This window comes from Hermetia illucens, chromosome 4, assembly GCF_905115235.1.
Source record: "Hermetia illucens chromosome 4, iHerIll2.2.curated.20191125, whole genome shotgun sequence".
NCBI classification, from domain to species: Eukaryota; Metazoa; Arthropoda; class Insecta; order Diptera; family Stratiomyidae; genus Hermetia; species Hermetia illucens.
In genome coordinates this window covers 160,510,915-160,534,004 of record NC_051852.1, presented here as the reverse complement: position 1 = coordinate 160,534,004, position 23,090 = coordinate 160,510,915, and the positions used below count along the sequence as shown (strand labels likewise).

Here is a 23,090-nt window from a genome sequence, read left to right as displayed (position 1 = left end):
CCGACCTTTCGTAGACTCGTCCCATCTGCGTTGCTAGAGATCAAGCGACTTTGACCTTGCCGCATTTCTACGCTGTGCATGCCCCTCCATATGTCTTGCATTGTATAGTACACTCATTTCTTTGGCCAGAATGTCAACCGGGATCATGCCTGCCATCACCAATACTGGCTCATCTGATGTGGTTCTAAAAACACTGCAAACCCTCAAAACCATCCGCCGGTAAACCTAGTTCATCTACTTCCGTCCCTGAGAGTTTGCAAGTGCCTCTGCACTACTCACAGGCGACGAGTAGAGCAGGATGGAGCGCACAACTCCGGCTAGCACCAACCTCTGGCAATGTTTCGGTCCACCAATATTTGGCAACATTTTTGCAAGTGCCGTGGTGGCACTGGCTGCCTTTTGGCATGCATACTCTAGGTGTTCCCTAAAACTCAATTTGGTGTCAATTATTACCCCCAGGTATTTGATAGCCGGCTTTGATACGACCGTATGTCCACCGACCTCCACTTTCACAGTGTTATTTTTCCTGCGTTTCGTTATTAAGACCGCTTCCGTTTTCGCGTCCGCCAAGGTTAGCCCGGCCTTTTCTAGCCAGGACTTTACCGCTCTCACTGTTTCCGTTGCGTAAACCTCCACATCTTCTGGGTGTTTTGCTGCAACAACCACAGCTAGGTCATCAGCAAAGCCGACAATCGTAGTCCCCTCTGGGACGGGAAGAGCAAGCACCCCATTATACATGATATTCCACAACAGGGGACCAAGTACCGATCCCTGTGGTACCCCGGCTATGACAATGTACTCTTTGGGGCCCTCATCCGTCCCGTACTAGAGAGTACTCTCTGAGAGGTAGTTTTCCATCAAATTCGCTAAGTATTCAAATTCGCTAAGCACGGTCCTTCTACGTTCAAAAATGCACAAGGTTCTATTTCCCAGTAACCATGTCGACACGGATATAGGGTATTACCCCTTAGACCGTTAGTTGTAGTGTAGTAGTCTAAGACTTTCCACACTGTTGTGAGTTCAAACGATGCCAGATAAATTGGTCTGAAGGTTTTAGGGGGAAAAAATCCGTTTTGCCCGCTATCGGAATGAAGACCACTTTTGTCCGCCTCCATGCTCCACTCTCTGAAGTCGTTCTCCGGGTCATTTCGTGGTCTAAAGGCTTCCACTCACTCTAGCTTCCTAGCGCTCCTCTTTTGCTAGTTTGCAATTGTCCTTCTCCCTCCTTCTGTCTGCTATAAGGGTATCAGGCAGAATGTTATTATCTCTAGCCGTGGGATACGGCCTCAGGAGAAGAGTTTTAAGAATTAGATGTCCCATCTTCCCTTTTCAGAAAGGCAAAGGTTCATTGCCCTATATTTGGCTGTAGCTTGGTATGTCCTGATGCTTATGTTGTTTGTTCAAACCCTAGACAAAATTTCCTGATCGCGTTACTATACGTTGTCAGTGCCTTTTTTTACCTTGGCCAGTTCTCAATCTATTCCGCCCGGGTAAAGGGTTTTCGGACTTTTAGATTGCTGTTTCTAATTGACTGTTTTAACCGAGTAGGCATATGCGTTAATGACGCTTCTGTTGAAATTTTCCACCGTTGTTTCCAGTTGCAGTTCGCTCCTAATGTCGCTCCCATTTGTATGCCATGTTACTGCTCCGGTGCCTTATACATATAAGAGTCCCTATCTGCCCTCCTGGAATTCCTTATGATATCTTCTACTTCAGAGTTGCCCTCCATGTAGGGTCTTTTTATTCTATGATCTGACATAAGAGGGTTTATCCAATACCGTCCAACTCTTTGCCAGACCATTCAGAAGAGTTTCCTTAGAGATATATCTGGTTGGTGCTGGTCACGCATGTTGGTGTGCTCTCTATTGCAGCTGAGAAAAAGTGGCGACACATTCCAGTTTGTGAGTAGCCCGATGCCATGACTGCGTCCTGGATTCCATCAATCCTTGAAGCTTCCCTCGAATGTCGGAGTATCGTCCTCCTTTTCTAACATGGCTCTCTGTCTAGCTGTTTTCCTTGAGTCTAGAAAATCCTGGTCTAGGTCGTTCAGCTGCTCCTCCTTAGTGGGGATCAGATCCACTTCGCTGCTCGATCCTGCCCTTGCGGTCTGTATGTCCTTTGCGATTCCTTCGGGTATCTCGGTAAGTTTTGTTTTCCAAAATACCTGTTCTCCTTGTCATATATCTAGTTAATGAGACATGTAAGGCCACCTTACTTGTAAAAACTCCTCACAACCGTGTGTGCAAATTTTTTTTTTGAGCAATTAAGAAACCTAGTAGGCCGTTCGTCTCCATCGCTGTGGTTTTGGGAAAGTAGAATTTCACCATGTATGCTCTTGGTATATCTTCTCCAGGACATATTGATAGTTCTGTTTCCTTCTGGTCTGGTAATTTAGGGACTATGATACCAAGGTATTTCGCCGTGTCCTCCGTCGCGCAGTCTACCAGCATAAAAGTTTGTGGAAAGGGTATACCGGTGAACATGAACTTTACACTCCAACCTTTAGACATTTGTATGATGACAAGGTCCTCGATGATTTCCTGCTCCTCATGAGTAAGTGTTTGCTCTGGCAATAATTTCGGCAGTATAGCCAGTCAATGCCTTTCACCGTACTGGCATAGCTAATAGCGAGCCTTCTCCTACCTTACAACTGCATTGCGAGCGTTCCCCTTTTGCGTGCTGATCTCCGCTGCTTTCCTCTTCTTTGATTAGGCTGGTGAAGGTTAAGGAGTACCTTGAGCCTTCTTAAGGATCTTTTCGGTTCCACGCCTTCCATCATATAGTGCTGATACCATTTAACAACTCCTTCCTGACGTCTATTGGCCTCAAATGTACTTTTGTTAGTCACTGTCTTCTTCTGATCAAGGAACTTGGTAAGTTTTAATCTCCGCAGTAGGCCAATGTTGAGCTTGGATCCAGCGCTTGTCTTTTTAAGGTTTTGTATAAAAAAAGCCTAATTAGAATTCAATGTCTGTCTGCCCGTCCGTCCTTTTTTCCGGAGGTGGAAAACTTCCAAAGACACTGAGCATGTCTTGAACGACCCTACAATGATTGAGGCTGATTTGGATCAACGTCATTTTCCCACTACATCTCGGTTTCACCGCACAACATGCATTTGAAATCCTTGTTATATTCCCGAGCAATGTGACCTGTTTCCTCAAAACGTCTGCATCGGTCAGACGATCAAACTCGCCAGATGACCGAACAAGAGACACTTCAAACATCTCTTCAACCATATTTGCTCTCTAAGGCGACAGACTACCCATCCATTACGGACCTTCCCGACATCTAACAGATTGTGCACTGCCTCTGTTGATACGCGAGTGGTCGCCGTCTGAGTACCTTCATACGCCTTCCTAACCCTTACAATGGATGCTTCTTGCAAGTCGTACAGTCAGTGCAGATTTCCGCTTTACAAGTGATCTCATCTAGGTCCTTGTACTATATTGGTATCTCATGCTTTTGAGCACGCACGGCAGTGCTTTCCTCGTAATCTCCTTCTTTTTTTGACGCCCCGCCTACCGAGATTTTAGGCCCCTTCCTCAGAACAGGTGACACGCCTTTTTCTTTTTTGGGAACCTCCTGATTTCCTGGACACTCATCTTTCCTTTCCCGAACCCTATTTTTTCCCTGCCCATCCACGAGTAAACATAGATGAATCTTCCAGGCCAGACTTTTGTTCCACAGCTTCCATTCTTCTTTCCGCATATTTTGAGATATTAACCGGGTTTCTTTGGCCCAGGTCTTTTTCCGTCTTGGATATTGGAGGAGATCTTATAATCGTTAAGCATCTACTAAACGTATCCGGCTCTCGGTAGTAGGTAGCCTCCCTTAAGCTCGTATGCGGTTGATTTCACTACGGTGTTTGACGCCCACCGTTCTTCTTTGGTCCCATCCTTCTGCACGTCCAGGAAGCGATGTACTCGGTTTAGATGCCACGGTGGCCAAGCAATCCGTCTGTGGGCTTGTCCGCCTGTTTGTCCGTCTGCCTGTCTGTTAGTTTCACCCGCTTTACTTGGAAACGACTGACGCTATTGTCACGAAATTTGGTGATAACATATGGTCTGTGAGTCACTCTGCATCCGACGAGTGGCATTATTTTGCATTGTGTTTAAGGGGGGCTCTTAATGCAGAGATGAGTACAAATTATTTTCACAGAATAAGGTCATGTAGGATATCAAATGAAAGGACTCAATTAGTACTTTTCGAAACTGATCTTTTATTTGATAATTGGGAAAACATAAGGGAGTAAGGGCTCAAAATGTGTGTCACAAAAGAATAACAGGTCTCATTTTCAGAACCTATCCAACCGAACAACCTATCCACTAATATTGAAATAGTGCAACCTCCTTTGTTATATTTCTAAATTACTATCAATCAACAATATGGCTTCAATGATTAATTGAAAATGTGTTTTTATTTTTCAAGGGTTATAAACGACGTAAAGAGTACATTGCTACCCAAGGTCCCAAACCGGAAACTTTTGTAGACTTCTGGAGGATGATCATTCAGTATAACGTGCGGTTGATAGTTATGGTCACACAGTTCCGAGAAGGCGAAACAGTAAGGAAAACTAACTATAAAATGCAACCTTACCTTATTACTACTAATCGCTCTTTTTTCTTTAATTCCAGGTAAAATGCCACCAATATTTCCCCTTCATAAATAAAGAAATGCGTATCGGTCTTAATATAAAGGCGACCTGTAAGAAAGAAACACATTTTGAAAATTACGTAAGACGTGAACTTCTAGTCGAGCATTCTAGTGATTGTGTTAGTCGCACTGTTGTTCATTATTTGTTCCGCAAATGGCCAGACCATGACTGTCCTGATGATGTCACTCATTTAATAGAGTTTGTGCGGAAAGTGAAACATGAGAAAATTCCACGACATTCACCTGTTATCGTACATTGCAGGTAAGAAAATATATATTTCTGCTCTTAATACGAGCAGAGGGCAGAGGGCAGAGGGCAGAGGACAGAGGACAAAGGACAGAGGACAGAGGACAGAGGACAGAGGACAGAGGACAGAGGACAGAGGACAGAGGACAGAGGACAGAGGACAGAGGACAGAGGACAGAGGACAGAGGACAGAGGACAGAGGACAGAGGACAGAGGACAGAGGACAGAGGACAGAGGACAGAGGACAGAGGACAGAGGACAGAGGACAGAGGACAGAGGGCAGAGGACAGAGGACAGAGGACAGAGGACAGAGGACAGAGGACAGAGGACAGAGGACAGAGGACAGAAGACAGAGGACAGAGGATAGAGGACAGAGGACAGAGGAATGTTACTCATTGGGAAAGACCTCAAATTCATAACACGAATAAGTGGAAATAGTAAACCTGCACAGAGTGCAAATGTTGCACAAAAGACATCCAGGAAGAATCTGTCAAGACCGGGGGGTTTACTCCGTTTGAGTGAGTTGATAAATTCGTTTCTGTTTGGCATAACAGTCTACATCCAGACTCTATGGTGGCTTTCCATATCATCTAGAAGAGGTTTTTTGGGGTAGGAAAGTGAAATGCATTTACGCACAAAGTGCGGGACTCCCGTCTCAGACAGACTACCGGCTAAACATCTGCCGGCAAATTGCAAACATTCTAGCCGCAGGTCAAAGAAGCTCATTTCATGATACCGAGGTATTTCACCGCCGGCTTCGACAAAACCGTGGTTTCACCAACCTGAATAAAGAGCAATGTGGGAACCCTCTCGTCACCCCTCACGCGCTGTCAAATATGCGTTGAATAGGCTGAGTAGCTAGTCCGGATTATATTTACATAAGAGTTTCAACACTTCACTGGGAATACCGTCCGGTCCTGATGAATTTTGAACTTCATGAACAGGAACGGCTCCTCTAGTTCCTTTGCAGTGAAGAGTGGGCATTCCTCAGCACTCACTCCTTCATCGATAGCGTCAGTTCGGATGAGATTAACAGGAGGAAGGGCCTGAACGATTTCTTACATGTTCGCTACTTCCATAGAACAGGTCGACCGATGGGCACCAAGTTTTGTGGAAACTACCTTATACCCGAGGCTCCATGGCACCCGGTTTGCTGAAAGTTTGCGTGAAATTCGGCGAACTTCAATTCGACATTGTTCGCAACAATTGCAAACTCGGTACACCACTATGCATCGCATTTTACATAAGGACCTCGGATTTACGCCTTTCACTTTTGAACTTCGCTTTATGGGCACAAGATCGCTTAGATGAGGATCCCCATTTCTGCAGAAAAGTCGTTTTCTTTCAGATGAGGCCCATTTTCATCTTGGTGGCTACGTCAATAAGCAAAATTGCCATATTTGGCGTTCAGAACAGCCAAATGAAATTATGGAGAAACCAACGTGTTCACAACTCGTCACTATTTTGTGTGATTTGTGGTCTAGTGGCGTTATTGGCCCATTTTTTCGAAAATGACCAAGGACGCGCCGTCATGGCCAATGGTTTGCGCTATCGGAGTATGCTGACTGACTATTTCTCTCCGGAAACCGATGAAGAAGACTAGCATGGGGTGTGGTTCCAGTAAGATGGTGGGACGTGCCACACCAGCCGCAAGTCAGCCATTTAGGGGATGGGACCTGACTGCCGCGAAGCGACAATTTAACTCCGATGGATCCGCAGGTTCTTCTTGATGAGGTTTAAACAATTTTTCGAGGGTTTGGGTTCGTATCTCCCCATGAGCACCCTTGAACTGTTCCATTCCTTGAAAGTTCATATCAATCGTCGCCAGGGATTTCCGTATTAGAACCGAGTCGGCCGAACTGAATGCATTTATCACATTCAGGGTCGCCTTTACGCAATATTACTGGTACCTGGTACCTTTCTACGAATAGTATTTTTCGTCCACTTTGATGGCATTAATGATTAATCTGGCTTTACGAAATCCGTACTGGGAGCCTTTAATTCATGGAATTCCTTTCATCAACGGAGGGGAGAGGAGGAAGGGAACTATTAGTTCAAGGAACCCCCTGCCATCTGGCCCCTCCACCGGTCAAGCTCTATCTTCTTTGCAACGAGAAAAACTCAAACGTAATGCGCAACATGATTCCACCTGTCAGAGCTCCTCAACAATGTTGTCTAGAGAGAGATCCCCTGTGGATAAGCAGCGTTGCTGAACGATACCATTCCACTTTCCCCATAAAAAAAGGTCTGATGCAATGCAAAACACATATTCAGGAGATTGTCTCTTTCTAATATTCTGCAGGTAAGACTGAAAACCTCCATGCTCAATTAAGAACTGGGTAAGGAAATTGTCAGTCTCACCATGCTTCCGATTCAGCCATGCTCCCAAGTTGCTGCTGAGCAGTTCATCAGCCTCTAGTCTCATTTTGCCAAGAGGATTGCCAATCATCTAGAGTACGTTGCCGTCCTTCTCAAGCAACCATTTCCCTTGACTCTTAACCTTTGCGCTTGTATATAGCTTTACCCTCTTTAGTAAGAAATGCAATAAGGATCACCATCATGGTCGGTTCAGACACAGCACGGTAAGAAGATGCCACCCGCAAAGCGCCCCGTCTCTGTACTTGCGCAAGACGCTTATGATATGCCTCCTTGCCAAGGGTGTAGGCCCATATCTCTGCGGCATAGGGCATAACAGACTGCAATGAACTCTTCAGCAGAGGTCGCCAGCTAGACGTAAGGTCCCCAATATTTGCTATTAACCGACTTAAGGCTGAAACTCTAGCTGCAGCCTTGCCCGCTGCTGCTTTGATTTGCTCGAAAAAGCTCATTTTTAAGTCACGAGTCAGTCCAAAGTACTTTATGTTGGTTTTGACTCGATTCAGGGTCGAAATTCTTCTTTTAGTCAGGATGACTAGTTTGCTTACCCATCGCATCAATGTACTAAGTCTGCTTTGCGCCTGTTCGACAGTGCGTCCAGCAACAAGGGCCGCGACATCATCTGCATAACCGACCAGTCGCGACTATCGGAGGAAACATTCTAGAGATCCCGTCATAGGAGGGATCCCTGCGCTACCCCCGAGGTGACCTCCATCCTCCTCTGGCCCTGTAGCATCTCATAGAGCAGGGAGCGGTTCATCAGATAATTCCTCAATATCCGTAAGAGACAGTTGGCCACGTGGAAAGCATTATCTAGTGTGCCTAGAATGCCTTTCCATTTTACAGAATTAAAGGCATTTCTGAGGTCAAGCGTCACGAGAGTCTCTACCCGTTGAAATCGGCTGTATGCCTCCGCTCGACGAACCTACAATACAGCATCAACTGTGGATCTCCCCGCTGTAAAACCGAACTACCATGGGGATAAGTCTCCGACAGCACGTATCGCTTCAGCGAGTGTACTTCTGATGAACTTTTCGAGCACTTTTCCAACAGTGTCAAAGATACGAAGTGGGCGGTATGAAGATGGATACTCAGGGCCCCCTTTCTCTTTGCTAGTCAGCACAAGCCTTCCAATGAGAAGAGAAAATGCCCTCTTTCAGGCAACCATTGAATGAGCCGAGCAGTACTTCTGGACCATGTTCCGGCATCAGTTTAAATACCTCAGCTGAGATGCCGTTAGATCCCAGCGCCTTCTTGTTTTTGATAGAGAGGACTGCCTATTCCAACTCTTTTATAGAGAAAAGTGCACAGTCCTCGGTGCCCTCCGCACTACCGTCATCATGCCGTACGGGGTGCGCAGGAAATAGTACCCGTATAATGCGGTCCATCTGTTTGGCCATCAGCGAACAGCGTTTCCGCAAGGCCCTGATTTTTCGCATTACCAGTTTGTAACTGAGTCCCCACGGGTCCCCATTCACTTCGTCAAACAAGTCCTGCCAGCAGCGAGCTTTGATCTTGTTTACTGTGCTGCGGAGTTTTCTTTTGACTGATCTGTACTCTGTGATTATGGACATGCCTCCTCCCGGTTGTTTAGAAGTTCTGTCAAGCTGCGGACTTTGTGGCACTCCTTCCGGAGCTCTGCAATTTCCACCATCCACCAATACATTGAAAGTTTGCCACAGCTCGATCCTCTCCTGGGCATGGAAAGGTCTACAGGCCATCATTATCAGGTTCTTAACTGACCTTCAGTGCCATCACCTCCAGGAGTCCCCTTCTGCGTGTTCCAAGAGTTTTGACAAACCTCTCGGTGTTCACTTTCGCAACGTTCTACTCACAGAACAAGCGCCGGAGTGGCACATACCGAGATTTTATGTCAATCACTTCGATGGTGATATATTGATGGTCGCTTGGCGGAAAAGCTTCTAGAGCTCGCCACCCGTCCACCAGCGACACCAGTGATTCCGACGCTAAAGTGGGCGGACGTTGGGGTGGATCCGGTGTTTAAAAGTATAAGTACTGTTCTGGCCGCTATTTCGAAAATTCGTTTCCCTCTGGAGTTTGAGTGAGACCATACAAGTGTCCAAGCATTGAAGTCATCCCCAACCAAGACCCGCTCCTCTCTGCACAAGATAATGTCCTCCAGAACCAGTCCTCCAGTCGACGTGGAAAGTCCCGCATCGTCTCGTTCTAGCGTTAAATAGACACTGGGTGGGTGTAGCCCTTGCTATCCTGCCAGAGGTCAGATCTTCCTAGCTAAACTCCTTTTTCAGGAAGCTGTTTACATTGCCCTCGTTGGCCAGAATTATGTCTCCTAACAGACTACGTCCCCTTGCATTTCTCAGCGACCCCGTCCGAGGGCCCAAACGTTGAAGCCACCGGCACTTGCAGCCTCCCCTTGCGTTGCAATTTTATCTGGTTTTAACACCATAAACCATTATTAGGCATTAATTATAATTTTTCCATTTTTTTTTTAATTTCAGCGCTGGTGTTGGACGAACTGGTACCTTCATCGGTCTAGACATTATAATGCAGCGGCTTAAAAGTGAAAATAGGATAAGCATTTACGATACAGTAAAGCAGTTACGGTTTCAGCGCATGAAAATGGTCCAAACAATTCAACAATATCAATTTTTATACAAGTGTGCCTATCACCTGGTTCAAAAGAAATACCCGTCATCTTCGAAAAAACACCAAAAAAAGAATGGAGTTTCGGAAGCGATAGAAAATAATTATAAAAATTCCATTTTAAATACCAGAAATGGAAAGTGTATTAATCGTGCTGAAAGTATTATGTAGTCTCGATAAAATAGAATGATTTTTGTTTTTGTCTGTATGATTTGGCAATTTATACTGAAGTATTATATTAAAGTTTGTTATTTATGTGTATACGTATGAATAAATGTATTTTTAGTTGCAAATTTAATATTTTATGTCCCAATATCCACAAGAAACTAATACATTTAATTGTGATCACCAAATTGGAAACCCATTCCTTCACGCTGAAAGAGGAGAGAAAGCCAACCCTCATCCTCAGAGGAATCTCCCCCCATGAGTTCAGATCACACCTGTCCGAGTAACTAGGCTTTCCACCCCGTGGTCACGAGCCAATGGCACCAATCTGAGCCTCCTCCGTGTGACCTTCAACTCTGACTTAGAGGCCAATATAGTCACAACAAAAAAATACCCAATTGTATCAACGGATTAGCTGGGAGAAGCCCCAAAAAGGGGAAGTCACCCAATGTTTCAATTGCCAACAATTTGGCCACGTATCCGCAAACAGCGGATACGACCCCAGATGCGTGTAGTGCGCGGGCCCACACGCCTCAAGGGATTGCTCCCGTTCAAATGTAGAAGACAACACCGAAAAGGAGTCTGCGGCACCCCTCAAATGTGCAAACTGTGGCCAACTGGGTCACCCTGCCACCTTCTCTAAGTGCCCCCGTAGGCTGGAATCTATCCAGCGCAAAGAAAGAGCAAAAAACATCCCGCACTCTCGATCTGCTTCGTTCTTCCCCCACCTTGACAGACCCTCGCCTGTTCGTGTCTCGCAGCCTAACACTCTGCCTCATGCCAACTGGACCGCCCCTCCCTCACTGACCCCGTCTTTTGCTGCAGTGGCCAGGGGTCGAGCAAGACCCGAAACCCTTAGCCCCTTACCGCCTGCACATTCTTTCATTCCAAGGGGCTTCTTCATGGAAGCCAGGTCTCTATTCAATGTCTTTCTCCTCATTGTGGAACACAATTTCCGACTTCTATCACAACTATCTCCGTCTCCCCCTGAAGACAAACCCGAAGCCTACCTACAATTCCTCTTCAAATTGATAGACTACCAAAATGAAGGTGCTCACAGTTAACACTAATTCGCTCATTTCTAACGACAAACGTTTCGCTCTCCACAAGCTCTTAGAAGATTCCAATCCTAATCTCGCTCTTCTAAACGAAACCAGACTGGGGGAAGCCCCCAACGTAAAAGTACATGCTCCCGGTTACAGTACTTTCCGCAACGACGCGGGCAGAGGCACAGCGGTACTAGTCAAAGCTGGACTAAAGGCAAATAGTATCCCATCGGCGGCACTGGCATCAAACTGCCTGTTAGTAGTAGTCAGATTTCCTGTCAAAGGTGGTGGCGTCCTCTGAGTCCTAATCGGCTCTCTCTACTTCCCGGGAGGCACAGGTCGTCACCTACCTCCCACTCTGGGCGAACTCTGGGAAATCTCGACCAGTTTCGACGCCTTCATCCTCGGCGGTGACATCAACGCGAGGCACGTATCTTGGGGCGACTCAGTTCGATTGGTTCCAGTCAGGCCCATTCCTTAGCGCGGACATCATTAACGTGGATCTTCTTTCCTAGACGGCTTTATAATCTCGATCAATCTCTCAGCATGTGTCACTAGCTGCTCCTCTTTAGCAGCCCACTCGGACCATCATGCCCTCAGCCTCTCTCTACATCTACAGCAAATTCTTCCTTCACTCCACCATCCGCACAAATGCAGATCTTTCAATCTGACAAACTGGGACGATTTCCAACGCGACTTAGCCAGTGTGCTGGGCCCTCCCCTGGACAAATCGCGCATTCGCTCTAATATTGAGCTACATACATACATCCGGAAAGTGAACTCTGCCTTCGAAACTACAATCGACAAGCACGCTCCAGTTAAAGAACCTGGTTACTACAAAAACGGGCGCCTTTCTCCCTCAACCCTCCTCTTAGTCCGCGATAGAAACAGACTTCTGCATCGTAGGAAACGCCTATTTCACCGGTTACGGAACTGTTGCAACGCTGACTATCGTCTCCTCTCCGAGATCATCAAAGACCTGTCCAGCAAAATCAATGGAGCTATTCGGTCCGAACTGAATGCATCTTACAAGAAACTCCTCAAATCCCTCAAACCCGGGCCACAAATTTTCTCAATAATTAATCGATTGACCGGAAGAAAAAAATATACTAACTTCAACCAAATCCCGATCAAAAGAGGCAACCTCCAGTGTCACTCCCCTGAGGAAAAAATATCCGCCTGCGTTGACTATTTCAGCCACTTATTCAGAGCAAAATCGCCAGCGGACCCCATCTGGAACTTGGTGGTCACCAGTGCTGTCAGCGATAAAAGGTTGAGCTTAGAAGGGTCTTACCTTTGCCCCTATTCTCCCAGATGCCCGGCTGACTTTGCCTCCCTAGAAGAAGTCGAACTTGCAATCTCCCGGTGCAACAATAAAAAATCTTCGGGCCCCGATGGCATCCGTAAATTTGTTCTGCGGAAGTGTGCACCTACCATCAGTGAACGTCTCGCCATCCTCTTCAACAACTGCCTAAACAACGGCCACTTTCCGGTATCTTGGAAAACTGCCCTCCTCATACCTATCCCTAAGAACGGGTACTCGGGCGATCTCAAAGATATGAGACCTATCTCTCTTCTTTCCAATATTAGAAAAATTTTCGAACATATCCTACTAAGGCACCTCAATAGACACTACTCCACTATCATTCCACTTAATCAATTCGGCTTCGAAAACCTCAAATCCACCGAGCAGGCAATCTTGTACCTGCAAAACCATATCCTCAATCAACTGGAAAACAGGCATTGCACCATAGCCTGCGCCTTAGACCTAGAAAAGGCGTTTGATTCAGTTTGGAAAGAGGGATTGCTCTACAAACTAATCCAGTCCAATTGCCCCCTCCCCTTATTCAGAATCCTCGCAGACTTCATCTCGAACAGAACTTGCCACGTGCGCTTCGATGGACTACGCTCCATCGACTTCCCGGTAGACTCAGGAGTCCCTCAGGGATCTATTCTAGGCCCCAAATTTTTTAACATCTTCCTCCACGATATTCCCCTCCCTCCCGTAAACTTATCCTTCACGACAGCGGCAACTCAGGCAGCCCTTCTCCCGCCCTCTTCCCCTAACGACAATAGTCCTCCCGCGTCAGGAAAGATCCTCTTCGCTGATGACACCATCCTATATGCGAGGTCACAGGCCCTCGATAGCCTCCCTCTTTCTCAATATCCTAACCAATAGGGTCATCGCTTATTTCAACCGGTGGGCCCTTGCCGTTAATTCCCTTAAGTCTGAGGTTATTTGCTTCAGAAACCCTAGTGGGAAGTGCCAATGGTGCACAGTGCCAGAAAGCAAAAACCTGCATTTACGCATTGCTAACCACACACTCAAGCCGAAATCGAACATTAAATACGTGGGAATCTCCCTCAACAGCAAACTCAAATCCAACCCTCACGTCAGATCTGCTATTGCCAATGCCTCTAAGGCCTCAGCTGCCTTAAAAAACCTCCTCTCATCCCGGGCTCTGTTCCCTGCCATCACAACGTTTTATAAAAAACTTTTATTCGTCCAATCCTGACCTACGGTTTTCCAGCATGGGCTACCATGTCAGCGAACGTAGCAAAAGCCCTCCAACGCTTTGAAAGGACGATACTCAGGAAATGCACGGCCAAATACAGAAGGCCAAACCTAAAATTTCACCAAAACTCTCTTCTGTTCGACCTTTCCGGGGTTTGCCCCTTAATTCCGCATATGATCAAGTTGTCGCGCGTCAGACTGAAAAAGTGGCAGTCCCACCCTAACCCGCTGATAAAAAATCTCGCTAAACGCAATGCATTGTTACGCAAGCAGAGGTGCTACGTGTCAGGGCTGGCTCTCCTCTTGGACAGTAATTCTCCTCTCAACCATCATGCCTCCCCTCCCTCCTTCATCCCCTCCTTTTATCAAAGATCCTCCCCGGACTGTCACAGGGGCTAACTGCGTAAGTCCAATGTTCCGGCAGTCAATCCCCGCGCAGGTGTAGATCACCTTTTATTACTTTTCTTTACTTAGTCCAGATTAAGACATTAGACATTAATTAGCCTGTACTATATGTAATATCTGCAAGCATTAACTTCTTCCCTAAATTAAGGTCCCTCCTTCTACCAGTTAGGCTCCACAATACATGCCTCGCAACCAAACAGTCCTCTCCATCATTCCCGCCTTAGGTCACTGTCCTTGCACAGGCCCAAATCGAGTAAAAAGTCGAAAAAAACCTCCACTCATTGAGCATATATAAAAACGGGATGGGACTAGGAGGGAAAAAGGACTGGAGTAGGATGGGAGGCGTGCGAGGGAGGGATGGGAATTAAAAGCTGGGAGGGGTGCTAATGATGGGAAGGTTTAAAAAATTGGGAGTCGGAGAAATTGCCTGTATAGAAGACTACTCTACCTAGGGGATCGAACAGACGGTTCAGGGACTGGAGTGATAAAAGGATCTGGGGGAACAGATGAGTCCGGAGAAGGTTATCTTCAACGATCTCGATCTGCATGGCATTGGCGACAAGAGGATTGGGATGGGCTTGGCACTTGGTCAGGAAGTTAAGGGCAAGACGAGCAAGGAAGGCGTCGATGCGTGGGGTTTGGCAGGATTCGTAGAGGATCTGGTTGGAAATGTACTTGGAGCGGTCCTCGTTCTTAAAGATGTTGGCGCAGTGGCGAAAGATCCTGCGCTCTCTGAGGCGGAGTCGCTCCATTTGGGATGGGGAGCAATCAGACCAGAAAATGAAGCCGAAGATGAGGAGTGGGCGGATAAGCTGTTTATAGCAAAACAGCTTAACTTTTTTTGGAGTCGGGATGTTGTATTTAAGGATAGGATACAGGGACCGGAAGGCACCAGTTGCACGGCCTAGTGTCTTCGTTATGTAAGGTACGTGGGAGAGGCGGGAGTTCATTGTCACCCCGAGGTAGGTGACTTCTTTAACAGTGGGAATGGGCTGGTCGTGGATTGTGAGTCATAATGATCTGGTGTCACTCCACATCTTCGGTGTCATTCTCATGTCTCCATGGAAGACGATGGTCTCACACTTGTCGGGATTTAAGGAAAGTTTCCAACGGGTGAAATAGTGGTAAAGTTCGTCCAAATAAGCATTCAGACGCGCTTCACCACGGGAGATGTCTTTGGTGGAAATGAGCACTGACATGCACCACCTTTTCACTTTATAACATGTAACCGGCTAGGCCGGATATTTCCGTAGGTTAGCGTTACATACTTAATTCGTCACGCTTGAGCATTTAAGTTATTATTCTTTTTGTACCGCACATGTAGCGCCGCGGAGCGACTAGGTGGAATAAATAGTCTGGCTGGGTCTGTCAAGAAAAATAGATCTCGTCACGGCATCTGTTTATTGCTTTGAAAAAATAGAATGTCAAATGTTAAATAATACTCATGTCAGTTAAATAAATTATTTTAAGAAAATTATAAATTGGTGACAAACCAAATTAGTGATCCCGACGTGATAAGAAGCAGATTAACGTGGAATTTGCGCCGTCGTTCCCGACCTGCAGACGACAAAAGCTAAGTGCGATCGCTCCGTCATTCCTGATTCGCAGACACACAGCGGAAACCTGATGCAGGTCCTCAACTGAGCTTACAAAGAAAAGCCGACGACCTCCAATATGATCAGTAATACTTCCGGGAATTAACTCGATTCAGACAATAGGAAGTGCAGGAAAATCAACGAACAATGCGTCTTGCTTCGCGTCATTGCGCGTTGAACTATTTTGTTTTATTTTTTTTTAAGAATGATGGGGTCCTAAGTCCGCATCAACTTAATGGTGGACCGGACCAAATGGGGAGCAACTTACTCCCTCTTTCCTGGTCCACGGACTCCTCGCTTAGGGCTTGCACCCAAACTTTTCAAAAATGTCAAGCAATGACGGCTTTACGGTTTCTTACCAGGGCAGAGGCAAATCGTCAGACGCTGCCTCACCTCTGCCCTGGGAGCAGCGTGACCGTAGCGACTCGCAGATGTTGAGTGTTCCTTTATATAATTCGTAGAACACGATATAACCGCCGCACCCCCGTGGCCGCAGTGGCGATACTAGTGCCACCGTTTTGGCGGCGTAACCCGGAGGTCTGGTTCCGACAACTGCAGTTTGAGGTCGCGTGGATCACTGATGGTGCCAAAAGATTTAATCACGTGCTCCTCGGTCTGGACCTGAAGTCGATTGGACTCGTCGCCGACGTTCTAGAGGAGTGCTCCTACTCGAAATTAAAGAGCACCCTCATTGTCAGTAAAGGAGTCAGCAAAGCTGAATCACTTGCTGGCAGAGCTCACCTTAGACGACTGTTCCACGAGCCAACTGCTGCGTGAGATGAAACAGTTGGGCGGTGATAAGGTCGGAGATGAGCTTCTGAATTCGCTGCGGTTGCAGCGATTTCCGGAGAGTATCCAGGCCATCTTGGCCTGTGCGGACTCCGGAACTTTGGAGGTGTTGGCAAACACCACGGATAAAATACACGAGGTGCATTCGCGTCCCGTGGTCAGTGAAGTGTCGCGAACTTCAGCAGACGGTGGCATCCCTCGCGGTTACCGTCTCTAAGCTTGCGGTTACAGTGGGAGCTTTGCGTTCGTGAGGTAGGTACCGAACTCGCTCGCGGTCTGCCACCCCAAAAGTGCGGTCTAGTAGTCGCGTGTCGGCTACCTCAATGAGTTCTGCAAATTGCTGGTATCCTCGCACATTTGGCGATAATCAAAGAAGAGTACCAGCTGGTGCACGTTCTTGGCTTCAAAAAACTCCTTGGGAGCTCCAACGGCGACTACCCAGAACGCAGCTCCACGCTGCTTAACAATATATGATCTCCTGTCGCCATAACCTGGTCGACACAGTCGCAGATGGGGGAATCACTAGCACTAGGTAGACGTAGGACTAGGACTTCGACGAAGGTTCTCATGACGTTTTGTTGTAACGGATATCAGTAGTCCCATATTCGGCGCAGACTTTCTAGGTCACTATGGATTCTTAGTGGATCTGCAGAATAGGTCTCTTATAGATCCCGAAACTTCGCTCAGGTCTTCAGAAAAACTTTCCACCTGCTCTACTGTTAGTCTTTCAATCATTTTTTAAGAAATAGCCAACCCTCGCATTTGCGCGCTTCTGCAAAAATACTGCCAAAAGTAGTCTCTCCCAGCCAGCTAAGCATGATGTGCAGCACCACATCCGCACTACTGGCTCTCATATCTTCTCTAAGGTGTGTCCATTACCACCCCAGAAGATCGCTGTTGTTAAGAAAGAATTCGACACACTTTTAAAGTAGGGTATTTGCAGACCATCGAATAGCTCTTGGTCTTCTCCACTACACATGTTTCCAAAGTCAAAAGGGGATTGGAGACCCTGTGGCGATTACAGACGTCTGAATGCTCAGACCGTTCTAGACAACTATCCCATACCTTACTCATCTACGACTTTGCGCACAACCTCGATAACTGCCGTATTTTCACGACCTTGGACTTAGCCAAGGCGTACCATTAAATCCCTGCAGCTCCAGAAGATATTCCGAAAACTGCCCTATGCACACCCTTCGGACTCTTCGAGTTCACACGGATGCCTTTTCGTCTGGGCAATGCTGCGGAAACTTTTCAGAGGTTCATCCACTCTGTCTTGTGAACCCTTAACTTTTGTTTCGTGTATTTGGATGATGTTTTGATCCCCTCTTTTTGCGAGCCTGAGCCTTTGAAACATCTGGAATGCATTTTTCACCGTCTCCTTGAGGCCGGTCTTGTGCTTAACGTTGAAAAGTGCAAATTCCTCCAACAGCAAGTGAAGTTTTTAGGCCACATGGTTTCCCTTGAGGGAATGCAACTGGATCCAGGTTTCAGACCAATCAAAAAAATAATTGGTAGTTGATCTTCGAACGAAGTGAAAGTAGTACTCAGTGACCTCAACGAAAAGATGAAAAAATTAGTGGTTCACTATGGAACTATTGGGGTCCATAGCCTCCACAATGTATGTAAACAACGGAGAGGAAAGCTGCCCTATAGAGTCTCATCGACCTGTTTCTTTGATCGCAAGATTCAGAGGCAAACATAGGCCTCACCAGATGGGGTGATTTTCAACCAGATGAGCTGTATGAGCTGTATCTCGCATACTTGAGGTAAGTTCATAACAAGGGGCTAATTACGATAGGAACTACTATCTCGTCAGAGCAAGATACCAATACTAGATTGCAAATAATGGGAGTAGCAAGATTAGGGTTCGATATTGAAAAACTCCAGAGAGGCGAATTGGCTTCAGAATGTTTCGAAGCGTTAGGAGAAAAAATCCTGCAGAAGCTGAACCAACACCAAAAACCCGATAACATTGATATGAATTGTATCTGCTGAAAGAGCTTGAGATCCACTTGCTACTTGCGGAAGAGAATGATACCAGGATTCCAGCCCAGAAACATATTTTGGAGGGGCCTATTTTATTGAAGACATGGAGCAGATAAATAGTCGCTAGGTCCAATATATGGTAAAGCTACTCAACGCCACAATCTACACAAGCACCTGTCCCCCCACTTCCACTCCAAAAAATCAAGAATGCACTCAAAACGCTGACTGAGAAGAATACCTAAAGAGCAGCGGAATACAAAAGTGTGGGAATGGTGACCGAAGTTCAGACCCTCGCACTCCTCCCATTTCCAACTAATGTCAAAACGAATATCGGTTTCGGATACCTTTCATTTGATACCCCACACGACTATGCTCGATGAAAAAAATGTATATCCCCTTTTGCATGTTTGGGACCTCCTCCCCCCTTAAATTCAATGTGGAACTATGTTACTCACGGCATGCAATGGGATTCACAGGTTCCATTTTTCTACCAAATTTCGTACCAAAAGGAGTAACCGTTTCTGAGAGAATAGGTGTGATATTTAAACAGAGGGTCCTCTATAATAGGTCGCAGGGGGAGAAAACAGATCCCAAAGAAAAGCCGAAATTTGCAAGGGGCGAAGACTATTAGAGGCTTTTTTCCAGTTGGATTTAGTTTTGGTCAACGAAGGTGATGCAAGTGCCATTCGCAAGGGGTGTCTTCCTCAATCATGGACCTGACCTTTGCCAACCCTGCACTGGTGCGTCTTATGTCCTCGTACGTTAACGAGGACTAAACTAACAGCGACCACCTGGCAATCCTCTTTGAAGTTAGGAGGAAGCCACAGGCCAGGCAAACAGAATACCTAAAGCAGAGAAGTGCATCAGGCTGCTCTGCAAAAGCGTTAGACGAGGGAAACTTCTTGGATGTGTGGCTAAGCCAACTTACTAAGGCCGGCGATCCCACGGAGAGAATTATCACACAAGGCATTGCCAAGGCATGCGATGCATCCATGTCTAGGAGTTGCCCATTCCCCAATAGAAAACTCAACTACCGGTGGAATAGTGATTTAGCCAGCCTACCACCGAGCCAGACGAATGGCTCAGAGTGTCGTAGGTAGAAGCAATCTAGGGCAAAAGGAACATATTTACAAGGAAGCCCACAAAAACCCTCAAGCTTGCCATCCAGTGGAGCAATAGCGAATGTTTTAAAGAGGTATGTTCGAAAGCGAATGTAAATCCGTGGGAGAGCGCTGGTCATCCGCACAGATCACGTGCCCTACTCTCTTGTTGAAAATCATCCAGAGGTTATTCTCCCAGCAAGGGCACTGAAATATTTCAGAGATCTTTGAATCTGACGGAAATTCCCGCAGTAACCACGGATGAGCTGCTGAAGATCTGCAGGAAAATAGGTGACAACCAAGTTCCGGGTCTCGACGACATACCAAACAGCTCGTTGTCTCTGGGGGTGTCCACCAGGGCTCTGTACTGGGCTCACTACTGTGGAACATTATGTACAATAATGTACTGAATCTTCCGATTTCAGAGGAGTCCACAGCGGGGGTTACGCCGGTGATATAGCATTGGCTATAGACGCAAAGCGGATGGTGAGGATGGTGAGTTATAATTCTAATAAGGTTTTGTTTTTCACAAAGAGAAATGGCTTTCATGTCCATACCATCGCTGCTACAGGTTCATCTTTGGCCCAATGTCGTTACTCTATATATAGGATGAAGACCTTTGAAATCTCAAAGCTCCAAATGGGACAGTAATAGACTTGATGACAAAGGCGACGGGAAGAATCCTTTGTGGTCTAACAGATCTTAATACCGGCCCTTGTTATCGAACCAAAGCCTTTGTTTTTATTTTATCCATGCTGTAAATGGTCAAAAGCTCCTGGCCAACGATAACTTCTTACTGAAGCAGGAAAACCTGGTACCCTTACTGAGAAATATTTTCCTACGAACCATCTGCACTGGCTGCTAATAACTGTACGCAAAATCAAAAATCGCACGGCTGCAGCTATACAGTACCAGAATGCCAGGACATGTCCGGAACCCTCTGCCCCAAACCTCTTTGACAACATGCATTGAATTGTACGTTAACATGGAAAGTATATAGCATTGCATGCAGTAAAATTATTGAATAAGAATCAGTGATTGTGGGAGATTTGGGTAAAATGTTGGGTGTAAATTTCGAAGTGAAGTTAATTTGATAATTTGAAGAACTTTAACTTTTTGGGTTTTGTGAATTTCTACCAAAATAACACACCAACATACAATGCCGTCTGTTATATAATTTTCCTGGCCGCTTTCGAAATTTGAAAATTCAAATTTGAAATTTCAGATTTTCCGGTATCGTTTGCTGACATCGAGAACCTCAAAAGTCGACCTTATATCCACCCAAATAAAGGCAAATCACTGAAGGTTTTGATTATATACTGTCCAACTAGTAACATTTGAGAACCAAGAACCTCGGCCTTCAACTCGCTGAACTGATAGCATTCGGTTTAGCTTCAGCACGTGCCGTCCGGTTCCTCATATTATTGTTCACGACTGGCAAATCTGTTATGGGAGTTTGGTTGGCTGACAGCCTTGGTGACCATGTTGATGCCAAGGTGATGCAATGCCGTACTCCCATCGTAACACATTATTACTTCCGATTTTTTGACCAAACACACAACAGTATTGAATCCACTTGATTTGGTTGGATTTGGGTGGAAGACCGGCGGCGTGTTGCAGGGTTATGACTCAGTATTCTTTACCGATGGATCAAAGATGGCCTGTGGAGTCGGCGCGGGGGTTTTCTCGGAAACACACAGTGTATCCAAGTCGTATGGTCTCCCAGGTCTCGCCAGTGTATTCCAAGCGGAAGTACTGGCGATATTGGAAGTCTCTCGATGGCTGAAGCGAGATTCGAGCCCCAAGCGTAACATAGCCATTCTGACAGACAGCCAAGTGGCCATCAAGACCTTGTACTCAGCGACGACATCTTCCAGGTTGATGGGGCATTGCAGAGACGCGCTGAATCGTCTATGCGGTACGCCCAAGGTCGTCCTCCGCTGGGTTCCTGGGGACAGAAAAAAAGGGGAATGAGCGGGCTGACGGATTGGCCAGGCGAGACTTTGCTCTTGGCAGCCCTTCGGTGAATACAGTTGGTGTTTCTTTGGCGGCTGTCAGAGGCGGAGTCTACCTGGCAGCCGCGGGCCTTAGATTTATTTATTTATTTATTTAATGAGGACAATACACAGAAAGCAAATTTCTTATTACATTTTACTACATTTTATCTTCAGAGGGAGGAGCAAGTAAATAGCATATTTTACGCTTAAAGCTAGAGAGGGACATAGAGTCAAAGGACCCAAGCTGTAGGACATTGTAGGACCAGCAAAACCTCGGGATCGGAGAGTGAAAGTAGCTGAAAGCTACGCGAAGGGTACATCAAAAATGTCCGCACTACGTGTGTTATGAGACGAGGCGATACGGGAAGTAATATCCGAGTTGGCGGAGCAGTCCATCAGACCATTGCAGAGTTTGAAAAGAGTACACATATCAAGGAAGGTACGGCGTTGCTGTACGGAGGGGAGATTGAGGGTTCGGAGTCGTGACGGATAATCAACCCGTGGAAGGTTCTTTTTGTAAAAGAGGGTCCAGGTGAATTTGCGTTATACAGCTTCAAGAGCGCGGCAGTCACAGATGCGGTAGGGGGACCAGACTACACAGCAAAATTCAAGGATGTTTCTGACAAGGGAATTGAAGAGTGTTACGGAAGACTAGATTGAGGTAAAGTTGGAGGAGGAACGTAGGATAAAACCAGACATTTTGGAAGCTCTATTGATGATGTCAACGAAATGGGAGTTGAAACGAAGTTTGTCGTCGAATATTACACCCAGGTGTTTGAAGGAGGTCAGTAGTGAAAGGGAGGATAGGAATGATAAGGGCCTCTTTCCAGAGAGGGGGAAAGTAGCATTAATCTAGACTTTTGTTGTAGATTATACACAGGGGGAGGGAAATGCATTTTCTACAGTTAAGGAGGAAGATATTAGGAAGCCCATCGGGGCCAGGTCCGACATTGGGGTGAAGGTTACCAATGACGAACTCAACCAAGGAAGGCGTAAGGAGAGGAATGGCTAGAGATTCGGAGGAGTCTGTGGTTATGAAAGGTGTAGAGGGTGAAGGGCTCGAGGGAGAAAACACTGAAGAGAAGTAGGTGCAGAGAAGGTCGCAGGATTGTTGTGGGGAGTTGGCAGTGGAGTCAGCGAAGCTGATAGAAGAAGGGAGAGATTGAGTTGGATTGCGAGAATTGCGAGCGTGAGACCAAAAGGGTTTTAAGTTACCGCGGGCAAGGGCGGTTTCAACGATCAATAAGTACCTTTTAAGCGCTTTTCTGACCAATGACTTCACAGCGTATAGCCTTAAAGTGAGCAAGGTCGGCGTCATTCTTAGAAGCCCGAAACTTCTTCCGCAGTGTCTGTTCCAAGCGAATGTTAATATCAAGTTCCGTTGTGAACCAAGTTTGGTACGAACGTAGGTAGGGAGGGGAAGAATGGACATAACAGCAGAGGAGATCAGAGAGGATATTGTAGAAGGTGTTAAGAGCTTGATCATACAATGAATTGCTTAATATATGTACCCAGTTGACAGACGCTGAAGCTGAGTTCAGACCGTCAAAATTGGCTTTGCGAAAGTTGAACTTAGTGGGTTTACGCT

The 23,090-nt window shown here is 46.4% G+C and overlaps 1 protein-coding gene across 2 annotated transcripts in view; it reads left to right on the top strand.

The window, feature by feature from the left end:
• LOC119654714 (phosphatidylinositol phosphatase PTPRQ) overlaps window positions 1-10,162 on the top strand; it is a 72,060-nt gene extending 61,898 nt beyond the window's left edge. For both annotated transcript variants that reach the window (XM_038060233.1, XM_038060232.1), the window contains exons 20-22: window positions 4,429-4,563; window positions 4,635-4,915; window positions 9,757-10,162. In XM_038060233.1, the coding sequence (XP_037916161.1) occupies window positions 4,429-4,563; window positions 4,635-4,915; window positions 9,757-10,072 (732 nt within the window). In that variant the 3' untranslated portion in view covers window positions 10,073-10,162. The remainder of the gene's footprint in view (window positions 1-4,428; window positions 4,564-4,634; window positions 4,916-9,756) is intronic.
• The last annotated feature ends 12,928 nt before the right edge of the window (window positions 10,163-23,090 follow it).